The sequence below is a fragment of the Jaculus jaculus genome, chromosome 6, assembly GCF_020740685.1.
Source record: "Jaculus jaculus isolate mJacJac1 chromosome 6, mJacJac1.mat.Y.cur, whole genome shotgun sequence".
Taxonomy (NCBI): domain Eukaryota; kingdom Metazoa; phylum Chordata; class Mammalia; order Rodentia; family Dipodidae; genus Jaculus; species Jaculus jaculus.
The window spans coordinates 97,351,752-97,373,768 of NC_059107.1; the positions used below are offsets into that span (position 1 = coordinate 97,351,752).

Consider the following 22,017-nt stretch of genomic DNA (forward strand, 5'->3'; position numbering starts at 1 on the left):
TGCCTTTGTATCTGGCAGCTAGATAATTGTCTATTCTAGGACTGTATATGCCATCCCATGGGTGTGTTACCTGGAAGTTTGGGGAGGGGGGAAGGAGGGGATGGGTGGGAGGTGGCGGGGGTGGGAAGGCATGGATGGTAGTTCCATGATACTGGCTGAGTTTGCAATAGCAGATGGAACTTTTAACTATTGAGGGAGTTTGCAGATACCTCAGGATTCGTGACAATGCCTTTAAAGATCCAGGAGATGTTCAGCTACTAGGAACTGCTAGCAAGTATAGCGCGAATGGCTTCGAGCTCAGAAACTCTGCAGCTGAGAGTAGACACTTGTGGTATGTGGAGTACAGATAAGCCAGGGGCAGGCCATGCACCCTCCATGAAAGCTAGGAGGGAGTGAAGTTTCAGTGACCATCGCAAGGAAGGAGGCAGACGAGAGTAAGGCACACCTGACTCTTAGGACTAGCAGTCAGAACCAGGAGGAAAGGTTTTATTGCTATGCTGGTAGGTAAGAACAGATTTTACTTACATCCATATAGTTGTAAATCCAGTTTTCTGTTTTAATAATGAGCCAAAACTAGTCCAGTTAAGCTGCACTTGGTTTTTCTGGAAATCAATTCCTTTAATTGACCCCCTATTATAACTCCTAATTGGAGAAAATAATTTCTACCTTCAAGATGCATTTTTGCCCTTTAATTTTAACCTTCCTTTGATTTTTCTTAAAACAATGGCTCAAAGTAATTAAGAGTCCTTTCCCAAAAAGGGTGGGAGGGGTGGGTGGATCATTAGTGGGAGGTGGGGGGAATAGCTTAAGATGGGACTTGGTCTCAGAAAAGAGCTAGTTCTAAAAGTTGTTTACTTTTCTAGGGAGGAATCTGCTACAGGCTTATCAGCTGTTTTTTTAAAAAAACGCAAGTTCTTGGCTTAAAGGTAAGTAGTTCTTTTTGTTTTTCCAAGGCAGGATGACAGCTATGCTATGCATAAAACCCAAAAGCTCTTGGGCTAGAGAAATGGATTAGGGGTTAAGGCATTTGCCTTCAAAGCCAAAGGACCCAGATAAATTGGACATGGTTGCTTTAGTAACTTAAAACACAGTGGTGAGGGTGGATATAATTGTGTTCTGTGTAAATATTTTGTAACCTCTTATTCCTGTTGCAGGAACATCCTTGAGGACCGCCTTTATTCTGAGCCACTAAACTTCATTCTGACTGCCATGCAGTTGGTTTTGAGCTGCTTTTGCAGTTTTAATTAATCATTCAATTTTGTGAATGAATTTTCTGAAATAAACTGCTTTTATGATAGTTCTGCTCTGCTCTTCTTTCCTTTTATGATAGGTGTGTGGTAAATGACTTCATACTATATGAAGTCCCTGCATCTTACTCTAGGTAGTTAATGTACATTTCACTCACTTAGCAAGAATTGCCTGTATGGTTTGACATGGGTGGCTAGGGACCTGTTCTGGCAGGTTTTGCAAACACTTTTGGCCAGTGAGCCATCTTCCCAGCTACTTTTTTTTTTTAATCTAGAAACCATCTTTAGCCCAGGCTAGCCCCAAACTAGAAATTTTGCTTTAGTCTCTGGGAAGCTGGAGTTCTAGGATAGTCCATTAACCAAGCTCAAATTGTAGCGCCTTTTTAACTTTTGAGTAACTAGTCCCAAACTTGACTACATTTTAAAATGGGCCTAACATCTCATCGATAATTTCAGCGTTTGGGGGCAATGGGCTTCATAGGAACCCTGTCTCAACATTTTCAATGCTTTAAGACTAGTCCCAGGTGAGATCAAGTTAATTTGAAGGGTTGTAACTAAAGGCACCACCATTCCTGGCCTAGGATCCACTTTTTTTTGAGGTAGGGGGTCTCTTTAGCTCAAGTGGACCTGGAATTCACTATGTAGTCTCAAGGTGGCCTCAAATGCCTGCCTGTGCATCCTGAATGCTAGGATTAAAGGCAAGTACCACCACGTCCAACTTCCTGCTTTTTTAAAAAAATATTTGAGAGAGAGAGTTGGGCAGAGAATGGGCGCACCAGGGTCTCCAGCCACTGCAACCAAACTCTAGATGCATGCGCCTCCTTGTGCATCTGGCTTATGTGGGTCCTGGGGAATGGAACCAGGGTCCCTAGGCTTTGCAGGCAAATGCCTTAACCACTAAGCAATTTCACCAGTACCCCCCCTTTTTTTTTCTTTTTTTCTTTTTTTTTTTTTTTTTGGTAATAGACAATGAGTGTGCCAAGGCTTCCAGACACATGCATCCCCTAGTGCATCAGGCTGATCTGGGTCCTTGGCTTTGCAGGCAAAGGCTTTTAACCACTAAACCACCCCTCCAGCCTATACTGCTTTTTTTAAATCAAGGATGTCTTTGAGAAAGGATGCCACCCAGCTGCAGGCATGGAAAGTGTGTGGTATCGTGGGGGTTTGCCAGGGCTTTGATGTTGCTTAAAAAATCTGCAGCTGCCGGGCGTGGTGGTGCACGCCTTTAATCCCAGCACTCGGGAGGCAGAGGTAGGAGGATTGCCATGAGTTCAAGGCCACCCTGAGATGACAGAGTTAATTCCAGGTCTGCCTGGACCAGAGTGAGACCCTACCTCGAAAAACCAAAAAAAAAATCTGCAGCTGCACTATAACCTGGTGCATACTCATATTCTTGCAAATAAAATTTTTGGAGGATGATAGCAGTGATCTATTTGCAAGCAGAAGAGAATGGTGTGCCAGAGCCTCCAACCACTGCAGATGACTCCAGATGCATGCTCTACTAAAAATACTTCAAATCTGTAATCTCAGCTATTCAAAGCCTGCCTAGGCTACAAAGGAAGTTTGCTATCACCTTGGGTCTGAGCCTCAAGAAAGGCAGCTTAGTGGTAGAGCACCTGTAAAACAAGGTTCTGGGTTCAATCCCTAGTATTGGAAAAAAGAAAGGCAGCACTTAAGTGGGGTAGGAAGACATGCCTGCCTTTGAGCACTTGGGAGGTGAAAGCTGCATGTTATTCTCAGCTATGTAATGGTTTTGAAGCTAGCTTGAGCTATATAGGGCCCTATCTCAAAAAGCAGCTTTTAGAGGGCTGAGTGTAGTGGTGCATGCCTTTAATCCCAGCACTCAGAAGGCAGAGGTAGGTAGATCTCCCTGAGTTCGTGGCCACCCGGAGACTACATAGTTAATTCCAGGTCAGCCTGGACCAGAGAGAAGACCCTACCTGGGGCGGGGGGGGGGGAGGATAGCTTTTAGGGGGCCTGGAGAGATGGTTTCACAGTTAAAGGGGCTTACATGCAAAGCCTGATGGCCTGGGTTCAGCTCCCCAACACACATAACTAGGTGCACAAGGTGGCATATATGCATCTGGAGTTTGCAGAGGCCCTGGCTGGCTATTCTTACCTTTCCCCCACTCCTTGAAGATAATTTTAAAACATCTCAGGGCTGCAATTTTTAGCAGTTAAAAGACAGTTACCTGCAAAACCAGCCTGCCTAGCACCTACAATAAAGACAGACTGTGATGCATGCATCTGGCATTTGGTCACGTTCATTTGCAGTAGCAAGGGACCCTGGCACACCTATATACACACACTCATGCCAGCAGAATTTTGTTTTTTGAGGTAGGGTCTCTTCAAATCCAGCTAACCTAGAATTGCTAGAATTGACTATGTAGTCTCAGGGTGACCTCAAGTTTAGAGATCCTCCTTCTGCCTCCCAAATGCTGGGATTAAAGGTGTACACCACCAGACCTAATTGTTTTGTTTTCTCTTGAGAGAGAGAATGGACCCCCAACCTTGTTTTTGGTGCTATAGATTGAACCCAGAGCCTCAAAGATGCTAGCCAAGTGCTCTGTAACTTAAGCTCAGGCAGGCCTAGCTCTCCCTGGTTACATAAAGCAATCACTACAAGTTTCAGGTTTGGGAACTGTCATTTCTGTTCTTTTTCAATATAGAGGGGCTCCATTCTAGTCCAGGCTGACCTGGAATTACTTCACTATGTAGTCTCAGGGTGGCTTTGAACTCACAGTGATCCTACCTCTGCCTCCTGAGTGTTGGGATTGAAGGCATGTACCACCATGCCTGGCTCATTTCTATTCTTCAAGATGAGTTTAAAACCCGTTTTGGGGCTGGAGAGATAGTTTAGCAGTTAAGGAATTTGCTTGTAAAGCCTAAGGACACCACCCAGTTCGAGGTTCAATTCCCCAGGACCCATGTAAACCAGCTGCACAAGGTGGCACATGCATCTGGAGTTCGTTTGCAGTGGCTGGAGCGCCCATTCTCTGTGTCTCGGCTGCTCTCAAATAAATAAATAAACAAAAATTTTCTTAAAAAAGAAAAAAAGGTTGAGAGGCAGAGGTAGGAAGAGCACTGTGAATTGATGCTACCCTAAGACGACATAGTCAATTCTAGGGGGTCTGTCTGAGCTAGAGTGAGACCTTACCTAAAAGAAAACAAAAGGTTGGGGCTGGAAAGATGGCTTAGCAGTTAAGGTGCTTGCCTGCAAAGCTTAAGGACTCGCTTGACTCTCCAGATCTCACACATAAGCCAGATGCACAAAGTGATGCACACAAGGTCACACATGCACACAAGGAGACAAACACACATCTAGAGTTGGATTGCAGTGGCTGGAGGCCCTGGCATACCAATTCATTCTTTCTTACACATGCCAAAAAAAAAAGGGCCAGTCTGTTGGGCTTGCCTCAAAAAAAAAAATAAATAAAAACAAAGTTGTACAGGAATGTATGCTTACTCTACTGTGGAGCAAGTTTTATCAAGTATCTAATCAAACCTATTCCAGTCAGGAAAGGTGCAGTTGGTCATAGAGAGTGCTCTTTCAGGGTCCAGGCTGAGAAACAGGAGAGTAATAGAAGAAAAGGCTTGTGAGTATTCTGGGGTTTTGTTTGTTTTTTGTGTGTTTTCTCCAAGGATTGAGAGCAAAGACCAAAATTTCAGGAACTTTATAAGGAATGTAGCCAGCTGTGGTAGCTCTGGCATTCATGACCAGGAAGCCACCAGGTAATGGGAGGTGGATAGAATGAGCTCAGCAGGCTTTCCTTCCCAGCCCTAGCTTCACTACCTTCAAGAAAGGAAGATGTGTCAGGCGTGGTAGAGCATGTGAGTTTGAGGCCACCCTGAGACTACATAATGAATTCCAGGTCAGCCTGAGCTAGTGAGACCCTACCTCAGAAAACCAATAGAAAAAGAAAGGAAGACACGATGGAAAGCTGTTTGCACAGAGCTCTTTATAGACCAAAGCTTAGACAAGAGGTGAAGGCTGGAGGCCTGGGAAGCTAAGTCCCTCTACTAGCCTCCAGGCAAGCCTCACTGAACACACTTAGTGCTTCCAAATGCCAGGGTTGCCTCTGTCCTCAGGCCTGAAAAACCTAGGTCCCAGTATTGAGGAATACCTTTCTCTAAGAGAATGAAGAACATCCCCATCACCTGTCCCACACACCCTGGGCCAGCTCAGTCTGTGACCTCCATCTTGGTTCCCCGTGGCACCAGAAAGATGGCCCCATCTGCAGCCTGTTGCAATGCATACTCCTCAGGGGAGTAGCCGTTGCCAGATTCATCTCGAAGGTGCTTGAAAATGTCAAGGTACAACTCTGCCAGCTGTTGACGCATGACCTCCAGGGTGCGATCCGCCTCCCCTCGGGCCCTGAGAAGCCTCTCCCTCTCACTGCCCAGCCGCTCCAACTCCCGCTCCAGCTGCACGATGGTTTCCAACTTTCTCTTGCGACAGTTCTGGGCGGCTACCTTGTTCTTGCCCCGCCGTCGGATGTCCCGAACGAGAGCCAGCTGGCTCTCCGTCAGTGGGTACCGAGCCAATAGCTCATTAAAATCATCCACAGGTAAGTTGACAATCTTGTCCGTAGGGAAGGGGATCTTCATGGCCAGGGCCCGACGCTCATCACGACTCCCCGCCTCTCCACGTGAAGCAGGCTTAGCCCTCACAGGGCCAGAGGAGGGCTCTAAGGCCAAGGGTGTCTCAGCAGTAGGCAAGGTATAGTTGGGGTGAGCCAAGGAGTTGGGCATAAGTGGGTAGGGGTACTCCACTGAGTACATCTCCACATATTCACTCCGCCGCCTACCCACCTCCGTCCCCTCCAGCTCAAGAGATTCAGCATCACTGTAGTTAAGCGATAATCCTGAATCGGACTCTGGGTCTTCTTGGGGCTTGGGTGGCCCTGCTGGCAGCCCAATGTCCAGGAGGGCTAAGGGGTCTGGGAAGGGCTCATTGAGCAGGCCTGAGAGGGTCAGTGGTTTGGACACTGGTATGACCATGTTGCTGTAGGAGTATGAGGGGTCTGGGATATGGGACGTGGATGCTGGGATCTCATACGATGGCGGAGGAAGGGGGAAGCCTGAATCCGGGTGGACTGCGCAGGGGCAGTAGGTTGTGGGTGGTGGCAGTCCAGAGTATGGGGCTTGGGGCTCAAATGATGGCTCACTTGGAACATTTAGACCCTGCAAGGAAAGACACAATAAAGTTTAGAGAGACAGCTGATTTCTCTTCCTCAGCCTATCTTAGAATCAAGCCTGGTCCTTCTGCAAGGAACCAGAAAGGAGCCAAATGTCACTGGAAGTTTCTAGCAAAGAGGCAATGCAACTGGAAGCGGGAGGTTTGTTGGGTGTGGTAGTGCACACCTGTAATCATAGTACTTAAGAGGTAGACACAGGAGTAAGAGTTCAAGGTCAGCCTACCTAGCAAACTAATGTCAACTTGGAGTAAATGAAACCATATCGCAAAAAAAAATCAAAGTAGCCAGGTGTGGCCGCACAGGCCTTTAATCGCAATACTTGGGAGACGCAGAGGTAGCAGGATCACTGTTAAGTCAAGGCCAGCCTGAACATACAGAATAAGTTCACGGTCAGCCTGGGCTAGAGCAAGACACTACCTTGGGGAGAAAAGCAAGAAGAAAGGGTTATAGAGGGGAGGGAGTAGGGAAAAGCATCTTAAACAGAGAATACAGGTCACTAAAGTAAGACTTCAGAAAAGATGACATAACACTAGAGCAATTTCAAAACCTCACCTCAGAAGCTCTTACTGGGGTCTGGGGAGATGGCCCACATTCGATTCCCCAGTACCCATGTAAAGTCAGATGCACAAAGTGGCACATGTGTCCAGAGTTCATTTGCAGTGGGTGGCAAGAGGCCGTAGTGCACCCATTCTCTCCCATAAACAAATATTTTTTAAGGAAGAAGCAGCTCTTATTGTGCTGAACTGGCTACTATTCATTTATTTCCTTCCGGAAGACAAGGCATTGTTATCCATGGTGACCCCTCAGAATCCCTTCCTGCTGTGGTTATCTAGGGTCAAGTTCAGTTTATGGCCATACTGTGGATGTCCAGTAGAGGGAGCTGCGGTGTGGGAGGAGGGTTTAGGGCAGATCCTGAGGGCACCAGGCCCTGTGGCTGGGGAGGAAAAGGGGGCAGGCACAGAGCCCAAGCTGGGGACTAAGAAGCATCTTGTGAAGCCAGCAAAGTTCTGTGTCTCTTCAGTCACCCTGTCCCTGTCCAGGTGCAGCAAAGAGAGCACATGTTGGAAACAAGGCCCCCAACCCACATAGGGGAGCCACCCTGCTCAAGCCCAGCTGGGGACAAAGACGTCATTGTTAAGCCAACAGATACCCCTTTGTCCAACATTCAGGAGGAGAGGACCCCGCCATAGTCCAACTCCCCTGCTGAGGCCCCTGAACTACTGCTCTGCTACCTGGGGGAAAGGGGCCCGGTTGCTAAGGGCGATGAGGGAAGATGGGCAGGATTGGAAGAGCGGGAGGTCAGAAAAGAAGAAGGTAAAGTGGGAGGGCAGAGCAGGAGGTGGCGAGAGAGATGTGAGCAAAGCAGCTGCCGACAGGAGACTACAACTCAGCCAGGTGCTCCTCCGCCCCTCCCCCAGGCGTTCTCCGCTCCTCCGCCCCCTGCCTCTCCAGCACCCACCACCCTGCTCACCTGCAACTCGGTGATGGACATTATCTCTTGCCAAGTCAGTTCCATCTCACCCAGCTCCCCAGCAGGCAGCTGTGTTGCCCTGTTTCTGCTCTGCTGAGGAGGACACGGGGGCATCCTATTGAGCCAGGTTCTGGTCCAGGTTTCCTCAAAGTCCACAGAGCTCCAACCACCTATGTCAAAGGAAGAAAGGTGTTAGGAGCTGCTCTGCTAGGGTCAAAAGTGTGTCCTGAAAAAAAAAAAAAAAAAAAGTGTGTCCTGTCTCTGTGCAGGGGCCTCCACTTCCCCCCCAAAAAAAGTGGCAACATCAACCTCACCCTCATGCCAGGCTCATCAACCACTCCTGACGCTGTAAAGTCCATTCCTATAGGGTGCTCACTACCTTATCTTCTCTGGCCATACTCCTCTGGGACCATAATAGGCATCTTTACCTTTTTCTCAGACAAGATGCCTTCTTTTGCTTCTGTTCTTACTCCCCCAAACTATATTCCTGGCCAGAGACAGAATCTGATCTTATGAAGGACTTTTTTTTTTTTTTTTTTTGCTTGATTTGGTTTTCCATTTAGGGGGGCCATCAAGAGTCAATCTTACTTTCTACCTGGGTCTTCAGTTTTAGGGTGTCGGCCTTTTCTTCCCAAGAATGCTTGGGGATCCCCAAGGAGTGCACTATGGGAAGTGCTAGGCAGACAGCTCCTCCCCTCTCTGAGATAGGCCCAGGCCTGCTGGTGATAGCAGCCTGGCCCTCTCCTCCCATCCTCACCCAGGCTCCCCTGCCTGGACCAGATAAGAGGTTTATCAGCTGTAGGCAGGAGAGGCAGAGGAGGAATGGGCTCTGGAGTCACTGGCCCTCTGCCCTATGTCCCAACAGGGTCATTTGGCCATGCCCTACCCCACACAACCAGGGCTCCTTCCAATCCCAAGGTCACTTAAGAAGCATGGCAAAGACTTAGCAAGCTTTTGTCAAGGACTGTGCTGGTGTTTTATAAACATGGCTTATGAGGTTGGTCTTTACAGAGATCCTGTAAGGTCCATTCAGAAACTGAGGCTGATACATGGCCGACTGAGAGCTGGAACTTGACCACTCCCCATGATGCTTTCCAACTCCTGTTCCTGCACAGCTGGCTGTCCATACCCCATGCCAACACAGGGAGTCTGTGTCCGTCAGTCCTTCCTGTGCTGGCTCAGTCTTTTTAGGTACCTCTACCTCTTGAGCCTCTTTCCAATCTGGGCTCTAGTTCAGTTCTGCCACAAGCAGTAGAATGGTGTTGGGCAAGCCATGTCACTAAACCAGGCCTGTCTCCCCATTTGTAAAACCAGGGAGTTGGACAAGTTGAACTGGGAGATTCTTTTCTTCTTGAACAGTTCTCAGTAAACTCTCAACCTTGCCTTCATCATCTTTTTTGCTTTGTTTTTGTTTTTCCGAGGTAGGGTCTCACTCTAGCCCAGGTTGGCCTGGAATTCACTATGTAATCTCGGGTGGCCTTGAACTCTTGGTGATCCTCCTGCCTCTGCCTCCCGAGTGCTGGAATTAAAGATATGCACCACCATGCCCAATGTTTGCCTTCATCATCTCTTCTTGGTTGGGGTCCCTCTCCTGATCTACCTCCTTATTCCCTGACACTCATCTTTGTTTGAGTCTGTTCTATTTGTGTTCAGCAAAAGATTCTAAGTAGATTGGGCAAAGCCCTCCTGATCTCTCGGGGCCAGACACAGTACAAGCGTGTATGCACCTTATAAGTAAAGGAAACTTGCAAGACAGAGGACAGGGCTAGATGAAGTCATAGTGTATAATCTTAGATCACATACCACAAGAATGGCCCATCACAGCTATTCAATATGGAATTCACTCTTAGATATACCACAAAATTCAAGGGTTCTTTGCCCTTTTGAAAGACACCCAGACCTACCCTGCCATCCTCAAAACTGGGAGTTGGTGTGTAGGCACAAGCCCTTCACCAGTGGGAAGAGTGGGTGGGGTGTTTATGTCTCTCCAGGATGCAATTTCAACACCGGAACTCCACCCTCCCCACCCAGGTTCTGGAGGAAATTGCCCAAAGGCAAAGAGCATGGAGAAGGGGTTTGGGGTGGGGGGCAGGGGCCATGACTCTTGCCTCATAGTTCTTCATCCATCCTAGCCCACTTTGTTTCCTGTCTTCTGGATCTGAGTTTAAGGTGCAATAGGAAGACCTTGCCCTAGGAGGCAGAAACCAGGTGCTATTCAAGATGCATGACCTTGAGCAAGTTGCATCATAGTTTCCCATTAAATGAAGACAGGGCTAGAGCAGAGCACCTCGCTGCTATGAGGAAATAGTGCATCTACTCAGCGAACCACAAGCCTTACAGTGCTCTACATTCACCTGGGATAAAAGGGAAACAGATTCCTGAAAGCCACCTAGACCTGCTGAACAGTGCAGGCTACCCAAGAATCAGCATTTTAACAAGTACCCAGAACATTCTAATGCAACAGGACAATCTCATCTCAAAAAAACACGACAAACTCAACTGACCAAATTTGCAGAGAAGAACACAAAACCAGAAAGGCAAGTGTAGTGAGTGTTCTGTAGACATGTAGCTTCAAACCCTTGATCCAGGTGAGACTGGGCTCCAGGTGGTGTCTGTTTCTGAACCTAGACACCAGCTCTTTTCTAGGAAGGCCTGGAACTTGGTCTCTGCTTCTCTTGGCATCAGAAGATGAAAAGGTAAAGAAGGGCAGAAAGAAGGCAGGAGGAAGCTGGGCAGAGGTTCGTGAGGAAATCTGGGCTAGTGACGCGCCCACCTTTCTGGTACAGTAGTGAGAGTGATTGTATCAGGCCACAGGTCGAGTAGAAACTCCACTTTCCCTAGATGCTCAGGGATGGTGGGTGTCTATGCATCGGGCGTAGGCCCCTTTGGGTCCAGGATTGGATCAAACAGAAGACCGAGGGCTGGGGACATAGCTCAGTTTGTAGAGTGATTGCCTACCAGGCACAAAGCCCTGGTTTCAACCATCAGTACTACATAAACCAGGAGTGGTGATTCATGTCAGCACTCAAAGTTGGGAACTGGAGACTACATAGTCAATTCCAGGTCAGCCTGGACTAACTAGAGTGAGACCCTACCTCGATAAACCAAAATAAACTGGGCATGGTGATGTATGTCTTTAATCCCAGCACTCAGGAGGCAGAGGTAGGAGGATTGCTATAAGTTCAAGGCCACCCTGAGAGACTATGTAGTAAATTCCAGGTCAGTCTGGGCTAAAGTGAGACCCTGCCTCAGAAATTCAAGGTCATCCTCCACTACCTAGTAGTTTTGGGATACATGAAACTTTGTCTCAAAACAATGAAACAAAATTTTAAAAAAATCCACCAAAGGGCTGGAGAGATGGCTTAATGGTTAAGGCATTTGCCTGCAAAGCCAAAGGACCCAAGTTTGATTCCCCAGGACCCACATAAGCCAGATGCACAAGGGGGCACACACATCTGGAATTTGTTTGCAGTGGCTAGAGGCCCAGGCATGCCTTTCTCTCTCTCTCTATTTCTCTCTCTCAAATAAATAAATAAGTAAATAAAATAAAAATAAACCCACCTAAAATCCCAACACTTGAGATGCTAAAATAGGAGGATCATTGTTTTTGAAGCCAACCTGGGCTACAGAGTGAGTTCCAGCTCAACCTGGGCTAGAATGATATCCTGCCCCCCCCCTCTCTCTCCATATATATATATATATATATGTATATATACATATATATATGTATATATATATGTATGTATCCATATTTTTTATTTATCCATATTTTTTTATTTTTTTTCTTTTATATATATATATTTTTTGAGAGACTGTCAAAGCAGGTGGAACTTCCAGGGCCCCTTTCTGCAGTTAATACGGCTCCCATTTTACAGCTTCACCTGTGTCTTGAGGTTGCACAACAGCTTCACTGAGCTGGTCATTCTCTTCTTGACCCCTCAGCATTGTGGTCAGGTAGAACTGGAGCTGTCTACAGAAATAAATTCATTCTCTTCTTTTTCATCTTGAGGATCCTACCAAGAAAGATATTTCTCCTGTCTTCTCTCCTTTTTCCTCAGTATTAAGAGTTCTTTATTTTAAGCTAGGCGTGGTGGCACACGCCTTTAATCCCAATGCTTGGGGGGCAGAGGTAGGAGAATCGCCGTGAGTTTGAGGCCACCCTGAGAATACAGAGTGAATTCCAGGTCAGCCTGAGCTACAGTGAGACCCTACCTTGAAAAACAAAACAAAACAAACAAACAAACAAAAAGTTATTTATTTTGAGGTAAGGTCTTACTCTAGAGCTCAGGCTACCTGGAACTCACTCTGCAGTCCCAGGCTGGCCTCAAACTCACAGTGATCCTCCTACCTCAGCCTCCTCAAGTGATGGGATTAAAGTCATGTGCCACCATGCCAGCCTTCTTCATTATTTCTCTCTCCATCTCTCTTTCCTCTCCCTCTCTCCCCCTCCCTCTGCTTCTCTAGTCTGTAGAACCTTAAGCATGGTGTGAACGTGCTCTACCACTAAGCTATACTAAGCTTTTTTTTTTTTTTTCCATCACAATCCCTAGGAGAACCACACACAATATGAAGCTTTCTGTTTGAAGATACAAAATCACTTACAAGGGGAGATGCTGGCAAGTTGAAGTCACCTAGCCTCCACTGCCAGCCTAAAACTTTTAGCTTCCTTGACAAGGGGCTTAACTAAGGGTCTATTCTGAGGCTTATTAGATAGACTAACTCACCTCTGCAGGTGTCAATACAGAAAAGGGAAGGGTGGTGGCAGATGAGTAAACCTTGGGGTGTGGACTGAAAGGTAGGAAACCTTTGAAAGCTCAGGAAAAACTTCCAGGAAGGAGAGATACACAGAGCTGAATCCAGGAAACAAACATGATGAAGAGAAGAAAAAACATTTGATCAGAGTAAACTCAGTCCGCTGGGAGCATTTGACTCAAACGGTGTGCGGGAACAAGAGAGAGGGGACAGGCTTCTGCTGTCCTGTCCTGTACTCCTAGACCTCAAACTTCAGTTCTTCAGGACCAATGATTGGGGGCTACAGCCCCAGACGTGGTACCGCCCCCTTCTCGTCCACAGCATCCAGTCCTCCTACATCATAAGCAGTCTAGAGTTCCAGCTGAAGGAACTACAACTGAACTGGGAAGCCCTCCTCTTCCTCGCAGGTCCCGCTCAGCTCTACTGCCCCTGGGTCCTGAAGAGAGAGGGAGCAGGAGGCAAGAACCCAGTTCTCCCCAGCCAACCACCCATTTTGCTATAGTAACACTTCTCAGAAGTCCGGATGCCCAGTGTCTGCAATTCCTTCAACCTTCCGGGATGGCTGGGCTGGGGCTAGGCTGCCTAATACTACTGGGAAGGTGAAAGGCGGGCACCATATACACCTGGAGCTTACTGACTTCCCCAAAGCAGTGGGCCAGTTGAAGAGTCCCTTCTGGCCCCTCCCCAGCACCTCTGCCGTGCTTCACGGAGACCACTCCACTGTGGTCAACGTCCACAGCCTTCCACTTCAAGGACCCAAGACACCTAGCAAGCCATCCAGGTCTTCTCCCACAGGAGTTGGAAAGTTGCCAGTTTCCTCCACCTGAGCCACTCTAGGCAGGAACCTCAGAAACACGTATATGCTGGAAGTTCATTATTTCTCCCCGCACCTCCACCTCCCCAACCTGTCGCCTGGATCCCACCCGAGCCACCCTCTTCCCTTCCCCAGTCCCCCTTTCAGGACCTGTTGGCGGGTTCCAAGCAGGGTGAGGAGAGAGAGGAGGCTGCGGGCGTCGGCTCCGGGAGGCTGGGTCAGAGCTGACACCTCCGGGGCCGGGAGCCCCGCTACCTCCGCGAGCCCGCGAGGCCCGAGCCCCGCCCCCGGGCCGAGGGGCTGGGCGCCCAGCGTGTGGCTGGCAGGCAGCGCCGAAGCGGGCGCCGCGGCCTCCCCTCTGGAGTTCTCAGAGCTTCCTCCAGCCCTCCCCTTTCCCCGTGGCCCTCCTCTCCTCCTGCCCCTTCTGGCCCAGAGAGGAAACTTGAGCCCGGTGCGGTTTCTGCCCTCACCCCGCCCCCCGGCCAGCACCGGGCCCGCGGGGGCGCCCTGAGCCCGCGGCCCTCCTCGCCCGGCCGGGCCAAGGTCCTGGGAGGAGACCCCACCCCATGGTCCATTCCAAGCGGCCTCTACGCTTGACATCGACGGTCTCCTCCTCCTCCTCCTCCTCCTCCTCCTCCCCCGCGCTGGCTGTTAGGAGAGGGAAACTGAGTCATAGCAAGGTGGAGGGCAACTGAAGGTAAGGACCAGGTGCCCAGCCGTGCCAGGGGGCACAGTCTTCACTTAGGAAAAGCCAGTGAGGAAGCTACTTTGGAGAGGAGGGGCTGCCGGCTGCTTTGAAGGGTCCTTTCACCTGTAGCCTTCTCCCCGCCCCCATCAGCCTCGGGTGTCCTAAGACAAAGAATTCTTTCTTAGTCAGGTTTACTTAATTTGCCAATGTGTGAGGGGAGTTGGAAGTGGAACCAACCGGGAGATTACTCACTCAGAAAGGGAATCCCAGTGCCCTCTGTCCTGTCTTCGAAGCCAGGACACCTGTGTCACTTGCTTTATTCCCCAAGTAGCCATAGCAGCTCTGCATCTGGCTAATGTGTCCTCCCAAAAGTCTCTCATTCATCCCTTTGCTCCCAAGCCACAGGCCAAATAGCTCCTGCTTGCAAAGCCTGCCAGCCCAGGTTCAATTTCCCAACACTCACATAAAGCCATTCATTTGCAGTGGCAAGAGACTCAGGAGGCAGAGGTAGGAGGATCACTGTGACTTCGAGGCCAGACTGAGACTACATAATGAATTCCAGGTCAGCTTGGGTCAAAGTGAGAACCTACCTCAAAAAATCAAAATAATAATAATAATAATAAATGACGAGATGCAGGCAAGGGCCACCAAAAGATCAAGCTGTCATTCTGTGAACACTTCTGATAGGATTGTGTTTACTGTTAAAATACTGAGAAGCTACACATAGTGACACACGTCTTTAATCCCAGCATTTGGAAGGCTGAGGTAAGGGGATTGCTGTGAGTTCAAAACTAACCTGGGGCTACAGAGAGCATTCCAGGTCAGCCTGGGCTAGAAAGAGACCTTATCTCAAAATAATATAATAATAATAATTATTAATATTATTAATAGGAAATGATTCGATTGAGCCAGTTGAAACCCAAGCTCATGGGCCGGGTAGTCTGCCCTTCATTTGTAGTCTGACTTCATTTACAGCAGCAAGAGACCCCATCTCAAGGAGAGTAGAGCACAGACACCTCAAAGTTGCCCTCTGACTTCCACACACAAGCAATAGCACATACATGCATGTGTGTGTGCATGTGTGTGTGTGTATCTTGCTTGCTAAGCAAGGATAAAGACCCTTGAGTTCAAGGTCTGGGGAGATTGCTCAGTAGTTAGAGGTACTTGCTTGCAAAGTCTGATGGTCTGGGATTGAATCTCTAGTACACACATGAAGCCAGATGCACAGCATGATGACAATATTTATATTTGAGAGAGAGAGTATGGACACACAATGGCCTCCTGCCACTGCAAATGAACTCCAGATGCATGCACAATTTTGTTCATCTGGCCTTACATGGGTAATGGGGAACTGAATCCAAGATACTAGGTTTTGCAAGCAAGCACCTTTAACCACGGAGTCTTCTCTCCAGCCCTAACATTGTTTTTGATGGGAGGAGGTTCGAGGTAGGGTCTCACTCTAGCCCAGGCTGACCTAGAATTTACTATGTAGTCTCAAGCTGGCCTTGAACTCACAGCCATCCTCCTACCTCCACCTCCCAAGTGCTGGGATTAAAGTTGTGTACCACCATGCCTGGCTCCAAAAAATATTATTTTAAATATTTTATTAATTTATTTGCAAGCAAAGAGATACACACAGAGAGAATGGGCATGCCAGAGCCTCTAGCCACTGCAAACGAAGTCCAGAGGCATGCGCCCCCTTGTGCATCTGGCTAACATGGTCCTGGGGAATCGAACATGGGTTCTTTGGCTTTGCAGGCAAACGCCTTAACCAGTAAGCCATCCCTCCAGCCCCCAAAAGTATTTTTTAAAAATACCTGTGGTATCTGGGTGTGGTGGCACATGCCTTTAATCCCAGCACTCGGGAGATAGAGGTAGGATCCCAGCATCACCATGAGTTCAAGGCCACCCTGAGAATACATAGTGAATTCTAGGTCAGCCTGGGCCAGAGTGAGATCCTACCTTGGGGGGGGGGGGACAACCTTGAGTTGTTCAGATTCCCCAGCGCCCATGTAAACGCCAATTGGGCATGGAGGCCCACCTGTATTCCCCCCAGCATGGGAGGCAGAGACAGGAGATGCCCAGACCAATCTGGTTCAAGTGAGAGAACTTGCCTCAGTCAAACAAAGAGACAAACAACACTCGCCATCAGCATCTGCTCCCACCTCACACACTGAATGTATGCCCACATACAAACACCCACCAAAAAATAAAATAATATTCGGTTTGCCAGGCGTGAGGACTCACACCTTTAATCCCAGCACTTGAGAGGCAGAAGTAGGTGGATCGCCATTAGTTGGAGGCAACCCTGAGACCACATAGTGAATTCCAGGTCAGCCTGGGCTACAGCGAGACCCTATCTCAAAAAACTAAAACCTTCTGGCCCAGTGGTGATCAGCAGCTGCTATGAGCCCTACAAATCTTCCTTCAGCAAGATGCTTCTCTGTGGGCCACCCCAGTTCTCTCCAGGACTCTCAACAGTCCAGCCCCACAGCCAAGCAAATGAAAATGTAATACTGATACCACCAGGGGTCTCTTGGGTAAGCTTGCGTGGCTGAATGTACTGTATTCCAACCCTGTCCTGGGAGCTCCTCACTGTACTTCCTGACCACAGCTTGTGTAGGACAGGAGCAACTCGGTGACGTTAGTGCAGGCTCCACGAAGGCTCAGCATCCTGACGGCCTAGATATGAACCTGGGTCACATACATAAGCACTCAGGTACAACACTGTATTTGCATTCTACATGCTTATTTGGGGTCCTCAGAGGGGATAGAGGGTGGCTTATTTATATACTGTGATTAGCTTACAGACAGTCCATGAACACTTAATGAATGAGAAGTGCCAGTTCAAGACACTGGGTGTAACATTGCAGATACAACTATAGATAACACAGGCCTTATCATTCATTCATTCCAAAAACTATATTATTTTACACTCCAGAAATGCAAAGATGTCCATGAAACACAAAGACAGTCCATGTCCTCACACACAGCATAATCAGGGAATTACCCAGCACGTGGGAGGCAAGGCTAGCCTGGGCCGCACATGGGACACACATAGTAAGACACGTCTCCAAAACAAGTATATGAAGTGCTATGGAGTGGAAGAGGAAATGAATTTAAATTCTACCTGGCAAACTTCAGGGAAGACTTCATGGTAGAGCTGGGCTGTGGAGAAAGCTGGGCTGTGGCAATGGTGGGGTATAAAACACAAGTGATATTTTCTTAGGGGAGGGGTTAGGGTGACAAGCAGGGGAAGATGAGCCATGGGGGCCGGCCTGGGGATGCAGCTTAATGACAGAAATTTGACTGGCTGTTGGCGTCAAAGGGACGACCTGGGAAATATGACTAAGGCTGGCTGGCAAAGTGTCCTGAGAGGAGAGTGTATTCTGTCCTGCAACCAGTAGGGACTCACAGCTGGGCATGGTGGTATTTGCCTTTAATCCCAACACTTGGGAGGCAAAGGTAGGACTGCTGAGTTCAAAGCCAGCCTGAGACTACATAGTAAATTTCAGGCAAGCCTGGACTGGAGTGAGACCCTGCTTTGGGGAAAAAAAAAAAAAAAGATGAGGACTCACAAAAGTGTTCAAAGTCCTTCACTCCCTAATTTTAGGGACAGACATGAGGACATAAATGAAGGGCCAGCCTCCTCCTAGGCAACTGGCCAGGTGGTGGTATCTCTCCCACCTCACTTCACCCCCTTCTATGGAAGTCTTTTCCTAAGTTTCTAGAGTTGTGCCCTGCCTCCAAGACACCCCAGGGAGAAGGAGAGTTCCTTCAGTCCTCTCCTCTGATCCCTCAAGTCCACAATCCATGCCTTGTCTACATTTCCTTTGCTTGACTTACAATCATCTGCATAGCCTGCCTGAATGAATTGCATAGTTCCTGCAGTGTGGCCACAGAATACAGAGAAATGTGGCCGCATAGCTTGACTATCTTACCATTCTCCACCTATGCAGCTTACCTATCCCTAAAAGGTTAACTTGTCACCCCTGGCCAACCCACTCCCACTACGTGTGTGCACACCACCATCAGCATCAGGTCAAGCCACAAGCAATGTTGCCAAACACCCCACTGGGTTATGCAACCAGCTTCCCGAGAAGGGTGAACAGGGCAGGGTGGGTAGAGGTGGAACCAGGGGAGGGCCATGGGTTCCACAGAGAACTGGCTGCCTTGCCTGCTTGCCTACTGGTCTGACCGCAGTGGCCCCAGAGGGCGGGGATAGGACTGGCCCTTTATCAGTGCCCCGCAGTGTTGCACCCGCCACCCCCTGGCTTCCTTTCTCAACAGACGGAAGGGGTGGCAGCCACAGGGGGCCAGGGGAGGGCTGGGTGTTATCCTAAGCTGCAGAGCCAGGCGGTTGCCCTGAGTGGGGGAGGTGGTGGAGGAGGTCTGGGACCAAGGAATTGTGAAGCCCTGATGCATAAGACAGAGGCATGGTGAAGGCAGATCTTCAGAGCCATCACCCATTTTCCTAGTGTTCCCGGTTAGGTAAGGATAAGATGTTCTAAATGTCGTAGAAGAGGTTCCTTTCTTCAGAAAGGACTTCCTAAAAAGAATTGACTCTGGAGGTGAGAGGGAGACTAACCATTCTCAGGCCGAAACAGCTGGAGGCTTTTCAAGGACTTGAGTGGGAAACAGTTCCTGGACCCTGGCATCCAAGAGTTCTGTCTTCTTAGCAGAGCCTAGAGTCAATAATATCCAAGAAGAAATAGCCTCTGGTACTTGATTCTGAACCTAGGAGAAATAAACATCATAGTGCCTAGGACAGTGAGAGCGAGAATGTTTCTTTTTTGCCTTTTTTTTTTTTTTTCTTTGAGAGTGTCTAAGTCTGTAGTTCTGACTTAGAACTTTGAACTCCCAGCAATCCTCCGATTTCAGCCTCTTGACTGTTGGGATCATAGGTTTGAGTTTCCAAGGCCAGCTGAGGACCAATCAGATCTTGAATCTCTGTGTGTGTGTGTGTGTGTGTGTGTGTGTGTGTGTGTGTGTGTGTTGTTCTTCTGGGATCTTGAGTCTTCACATCTGTGCTTGAATCCTGACATTTACTGGTTGTGTGGCCCTGGGCAACCCAACCTTACTGAGCCTTATTTCCTCATCTGAAAAAAAATGGAGATAATGGGGCTGGAGGGATAGCTTAGCCGTTAAGGCATTTGTCTGCAAAGCCAAAGGACCTAGGTTTGATTCCCCAGGACCCACATTAGCCAGATGCACAAGGGAGCGCATGTGTCTGGAGTTCATTTGCAGTAGCTGGAGGTCCTAGCGCGCCCATTCTCTCTCTAATAGATAAATAAATTAAAATAAAATAAATGGAGATAATGATCAAACCCACTAAGCGGAGTAAATATTAAAGTGAATGTGGGGGATGTGTGTGTATAACTCAGTAGAGCTCTTCCTAGCATGTGTGAAGCTATGATTTGATCCATAGCAGCACAAGAAAAATAACAATAATAAAATTAAAAGGGAGTCTGTTATTATTAGGAGGCAGATGCTTATTAGATGCCTACAGGCCAGAGTCCGCTGGGGCTTGAGAAATCTAGAACACTATCCAGAGGTCAGACTAGTGGAGAGATGCTTGGGACAGCTGAAGCCAGGGGGCGCCTGATGCTAGGAAGGAACCAGGGCTAGGATACCGTGTTAGCCAGCTGACTTCCAGGAACCAGCCTCAGGCTATGGCTCTTGCATCCTGGCACTGTTAGGCGGGGCTGGTGCTAGCTACATAATGGGCACAGTACCAGTCCTATGGGTTTCACTCACCTTCCAGGAACCCCAGAGCCCCTACCCCACCCCACTGTTGCAATCATTTGCAAGCGGGGGTGGAGCTCCCTGGGAAGTACTGCCCTGGTGATGGAAGGTCAGAAGCGAGACTGTTTACTTTCCCCAGCACCCTGCACACCCCATCCTTCCTCACGTCTTTGCAGCAGCTGTTCCACTTACCAAGACTGGCCGCTTTGGCTTTTCCACCAGCCTGAGTAGATGAGAGAGATGGGTTTGAGTCTCAGATCATCACTTATCAATGCAGACCTGGGCAAATTATTTAACCCTCTTGAGGTTCAGTCCCCCATCTTTTTTTTCTTTTAGTTTTTTTCAAGGTGGGGTTTCACTCTAGACCAGGCTGACCTGGAACTCACTCTGTAGTCCCAGGCTGGTATGTGATCCTCCTACCTCTGCCTCCCCAGTGCTGGGATTAAAGGCATAAAGGCATGCACCACCACGCCTGGGCAGTTTCCCCCATAATAACTAGGGAGAACTGAATTTCAGTCACAGGCTGTGTGGGATCTGTTGAGGCAATGTACATACAGTATTTATTACTGACAGTCCATTAATGTTTCTCTGTGATCTACATCTACTCTTCCAGTTCAGTTCAGTTTAAGCCGTAGTTTCTAAACATATTTTCTGACTAGTTTAGTTTGGACATAAATTTCTCTTAATTCCTTTTGTAGTTACCTCATTTAATTAATTTTTTTTTCTGTTTTTTTGAGGTAGGGTCTCACTCTAGCCCAGGCTGACCTGGAATACTATGTAGTCTCAGAGTGGCCTTGAACTCATGGCGATCCACCTACCTCTGCCTCTTAAGTGCTGGGATTAAAGGCATGTGCCATCATACCCGGCTCATTTTTACTTTTTGAATGTCATGTAGGGTAAGTGTGATACTGAATTACATATGGGTAAAAATAGTGGGTGTGGTGACAACCACCTTTAATCCAAGCACTCAGGAGACAGAGGTAGGAGGATCGCAGTGAGTTTGAGGCCAGCCTGGCTACAGTGTGAATTCAAGAGCTGAGAATGTAGTTCAGTGGTAGTGTGATTGCCTAGCATGCATGAAGCCCTAGGTTAAATCCCCAGTACCACAAAAAGGGAAAGGGGCATTAGTGATACCATACCTAGGATATAGTAAGAATTATTTATAGAAAATCAGGAGGGCATGGTGGCTCATGCCTTGAATCCCAGCTCCCAGGAGGCTGAGAAAGGAGGGTTGCTGTAAATTCAAGGCCAGTCTGGTGCTATGGAGTGAGAGTGAGTTCCTGGTCAGCCTAGGCTACAGAGTGAAACCCCCGCTTCAAAAGCAAGCAAGCAAATAAACACTATATCCATAGTTTGAATTTGTTTTTATGTTTTATTCGGAGACTTGCTATGTATCTCTGTCAGGCTGTCATCGAATGCTTAATGTTCCTCTACCTCCAAAGTGCTAAGATTACAGGCATGCACCACCACACCTGGTTCTAGAAACAGATAGAGATAGAAAGGGAGAGAATGGGCACACCAGGGCCTCCAGTCACTGCAAACCAACTCTAGATACATGCACCACCCTGTGCATCTGGCTTAGGTGGGTCCTGGGAAATCAAACCTGAGCCCTTTGGCTTTGCAGGAAAGTACCTTAACCACTAAGCCATCTCCCTAGCCCCTCATGAATTCTCTAGAGAGAAAAAGGAGGGTTAGTATGAAGAAGAAACAATATATGTAACTGTACAGTGGTGGGGGATAAAAGTTTGATCTGTGACAGTGTATAAGAGCCCCATCGTTATAGAAGGTTTGAGTGGAGAGGAAGTTTCTAGTCTCCTGGGACTGGTAGGTCAAGGTGACCATGGCTCAGGGACCACTCCCTGGCAGTTTAGTTGATTGTCAAAATTCTCAAGTAGGGCCAGGCGTGGTGGCACACGCCTTTAAATCAGCACTCCACTCGGGAGGCAGAGGTAGGAGGATAGCCGTGAGTTTGAGGCCACCCTGATACTACATAGTGAATTCCAAGTCAGCCTGGACTAGAATAAGGCACTATCTCAGAAAAAAAAAAAAAAAAATTTCAGTTAGAAGCCCAGTGTGGTAGCACATGCTTCCCTGGGATTAAA

The 22,017-nt window shown here is 48.2% G+C and overlaps 1 protein-coding gene and 1 long non-coding RNA gene across 2 annotated transcripts; one reads left to right on the forward strand and one right to left on the reverse strand.

The window, feature by feature from the left end:
- The first annotated feature begins 137 nt into the window (after positions 1-137).
- On the forward strand, positions 138-1,297 carry LOC123461641. Its single transcript, XR_006637767.1, has 3 exons — positions 138-331; positions 864-926; positions 1,155-1,297. It is a non-coding gene; the product is annotated as an uncharacterized LOC123461641 (long non-coding RNA).
- A 3,892-nt stretch (positions 1,298-5,189) lies between these two features.
- On the reverse strand, positions 5,190-13,725 carry Nfe2 (nuclear factor, erythroid 2). The gene is made up of 3 exons (XM_004649925.2): positions 13,633-13,725; positions 7,917-8,086; positions 5,190-6,431 (listed from the first exon to the last, which is right to left on the reverse strand). Exons 2-3 carry the CDS (start codon positions 8,028-8,030, stop codon positions 5,430-5,432), a joined length of 1,116 nt encoding a protein of 371 aa, XP_004649982.2. The 5' UTR covers positions 8,031-8,086; positions 13,633-13,725; the 3' UTR covers positions 5,190-5,429.
- Between the last annotated feature and the right edge of the window lie 8,292 nt (positions 13,726-22,017).

What these genes read in the sequence shown, in the direction of transcription:
- Nfe2 (XM_004649925.2), bottom strand. Translation starts at nt 8,030, where the DNA reads ATGCCCCCGTGTCCTCCTCAGCAGAGCAGAAACAGGGCAACACAGCTG. An exon ending in TGTCCATCACCGAGTTGCAG is followed by an intron (nt 6,432 to 7,916) that starts GTGAGCAGGGTG and finishes CTTTCCTTGCAG; the next exon opens with GGTCTAAATGTTCCAAGTGA.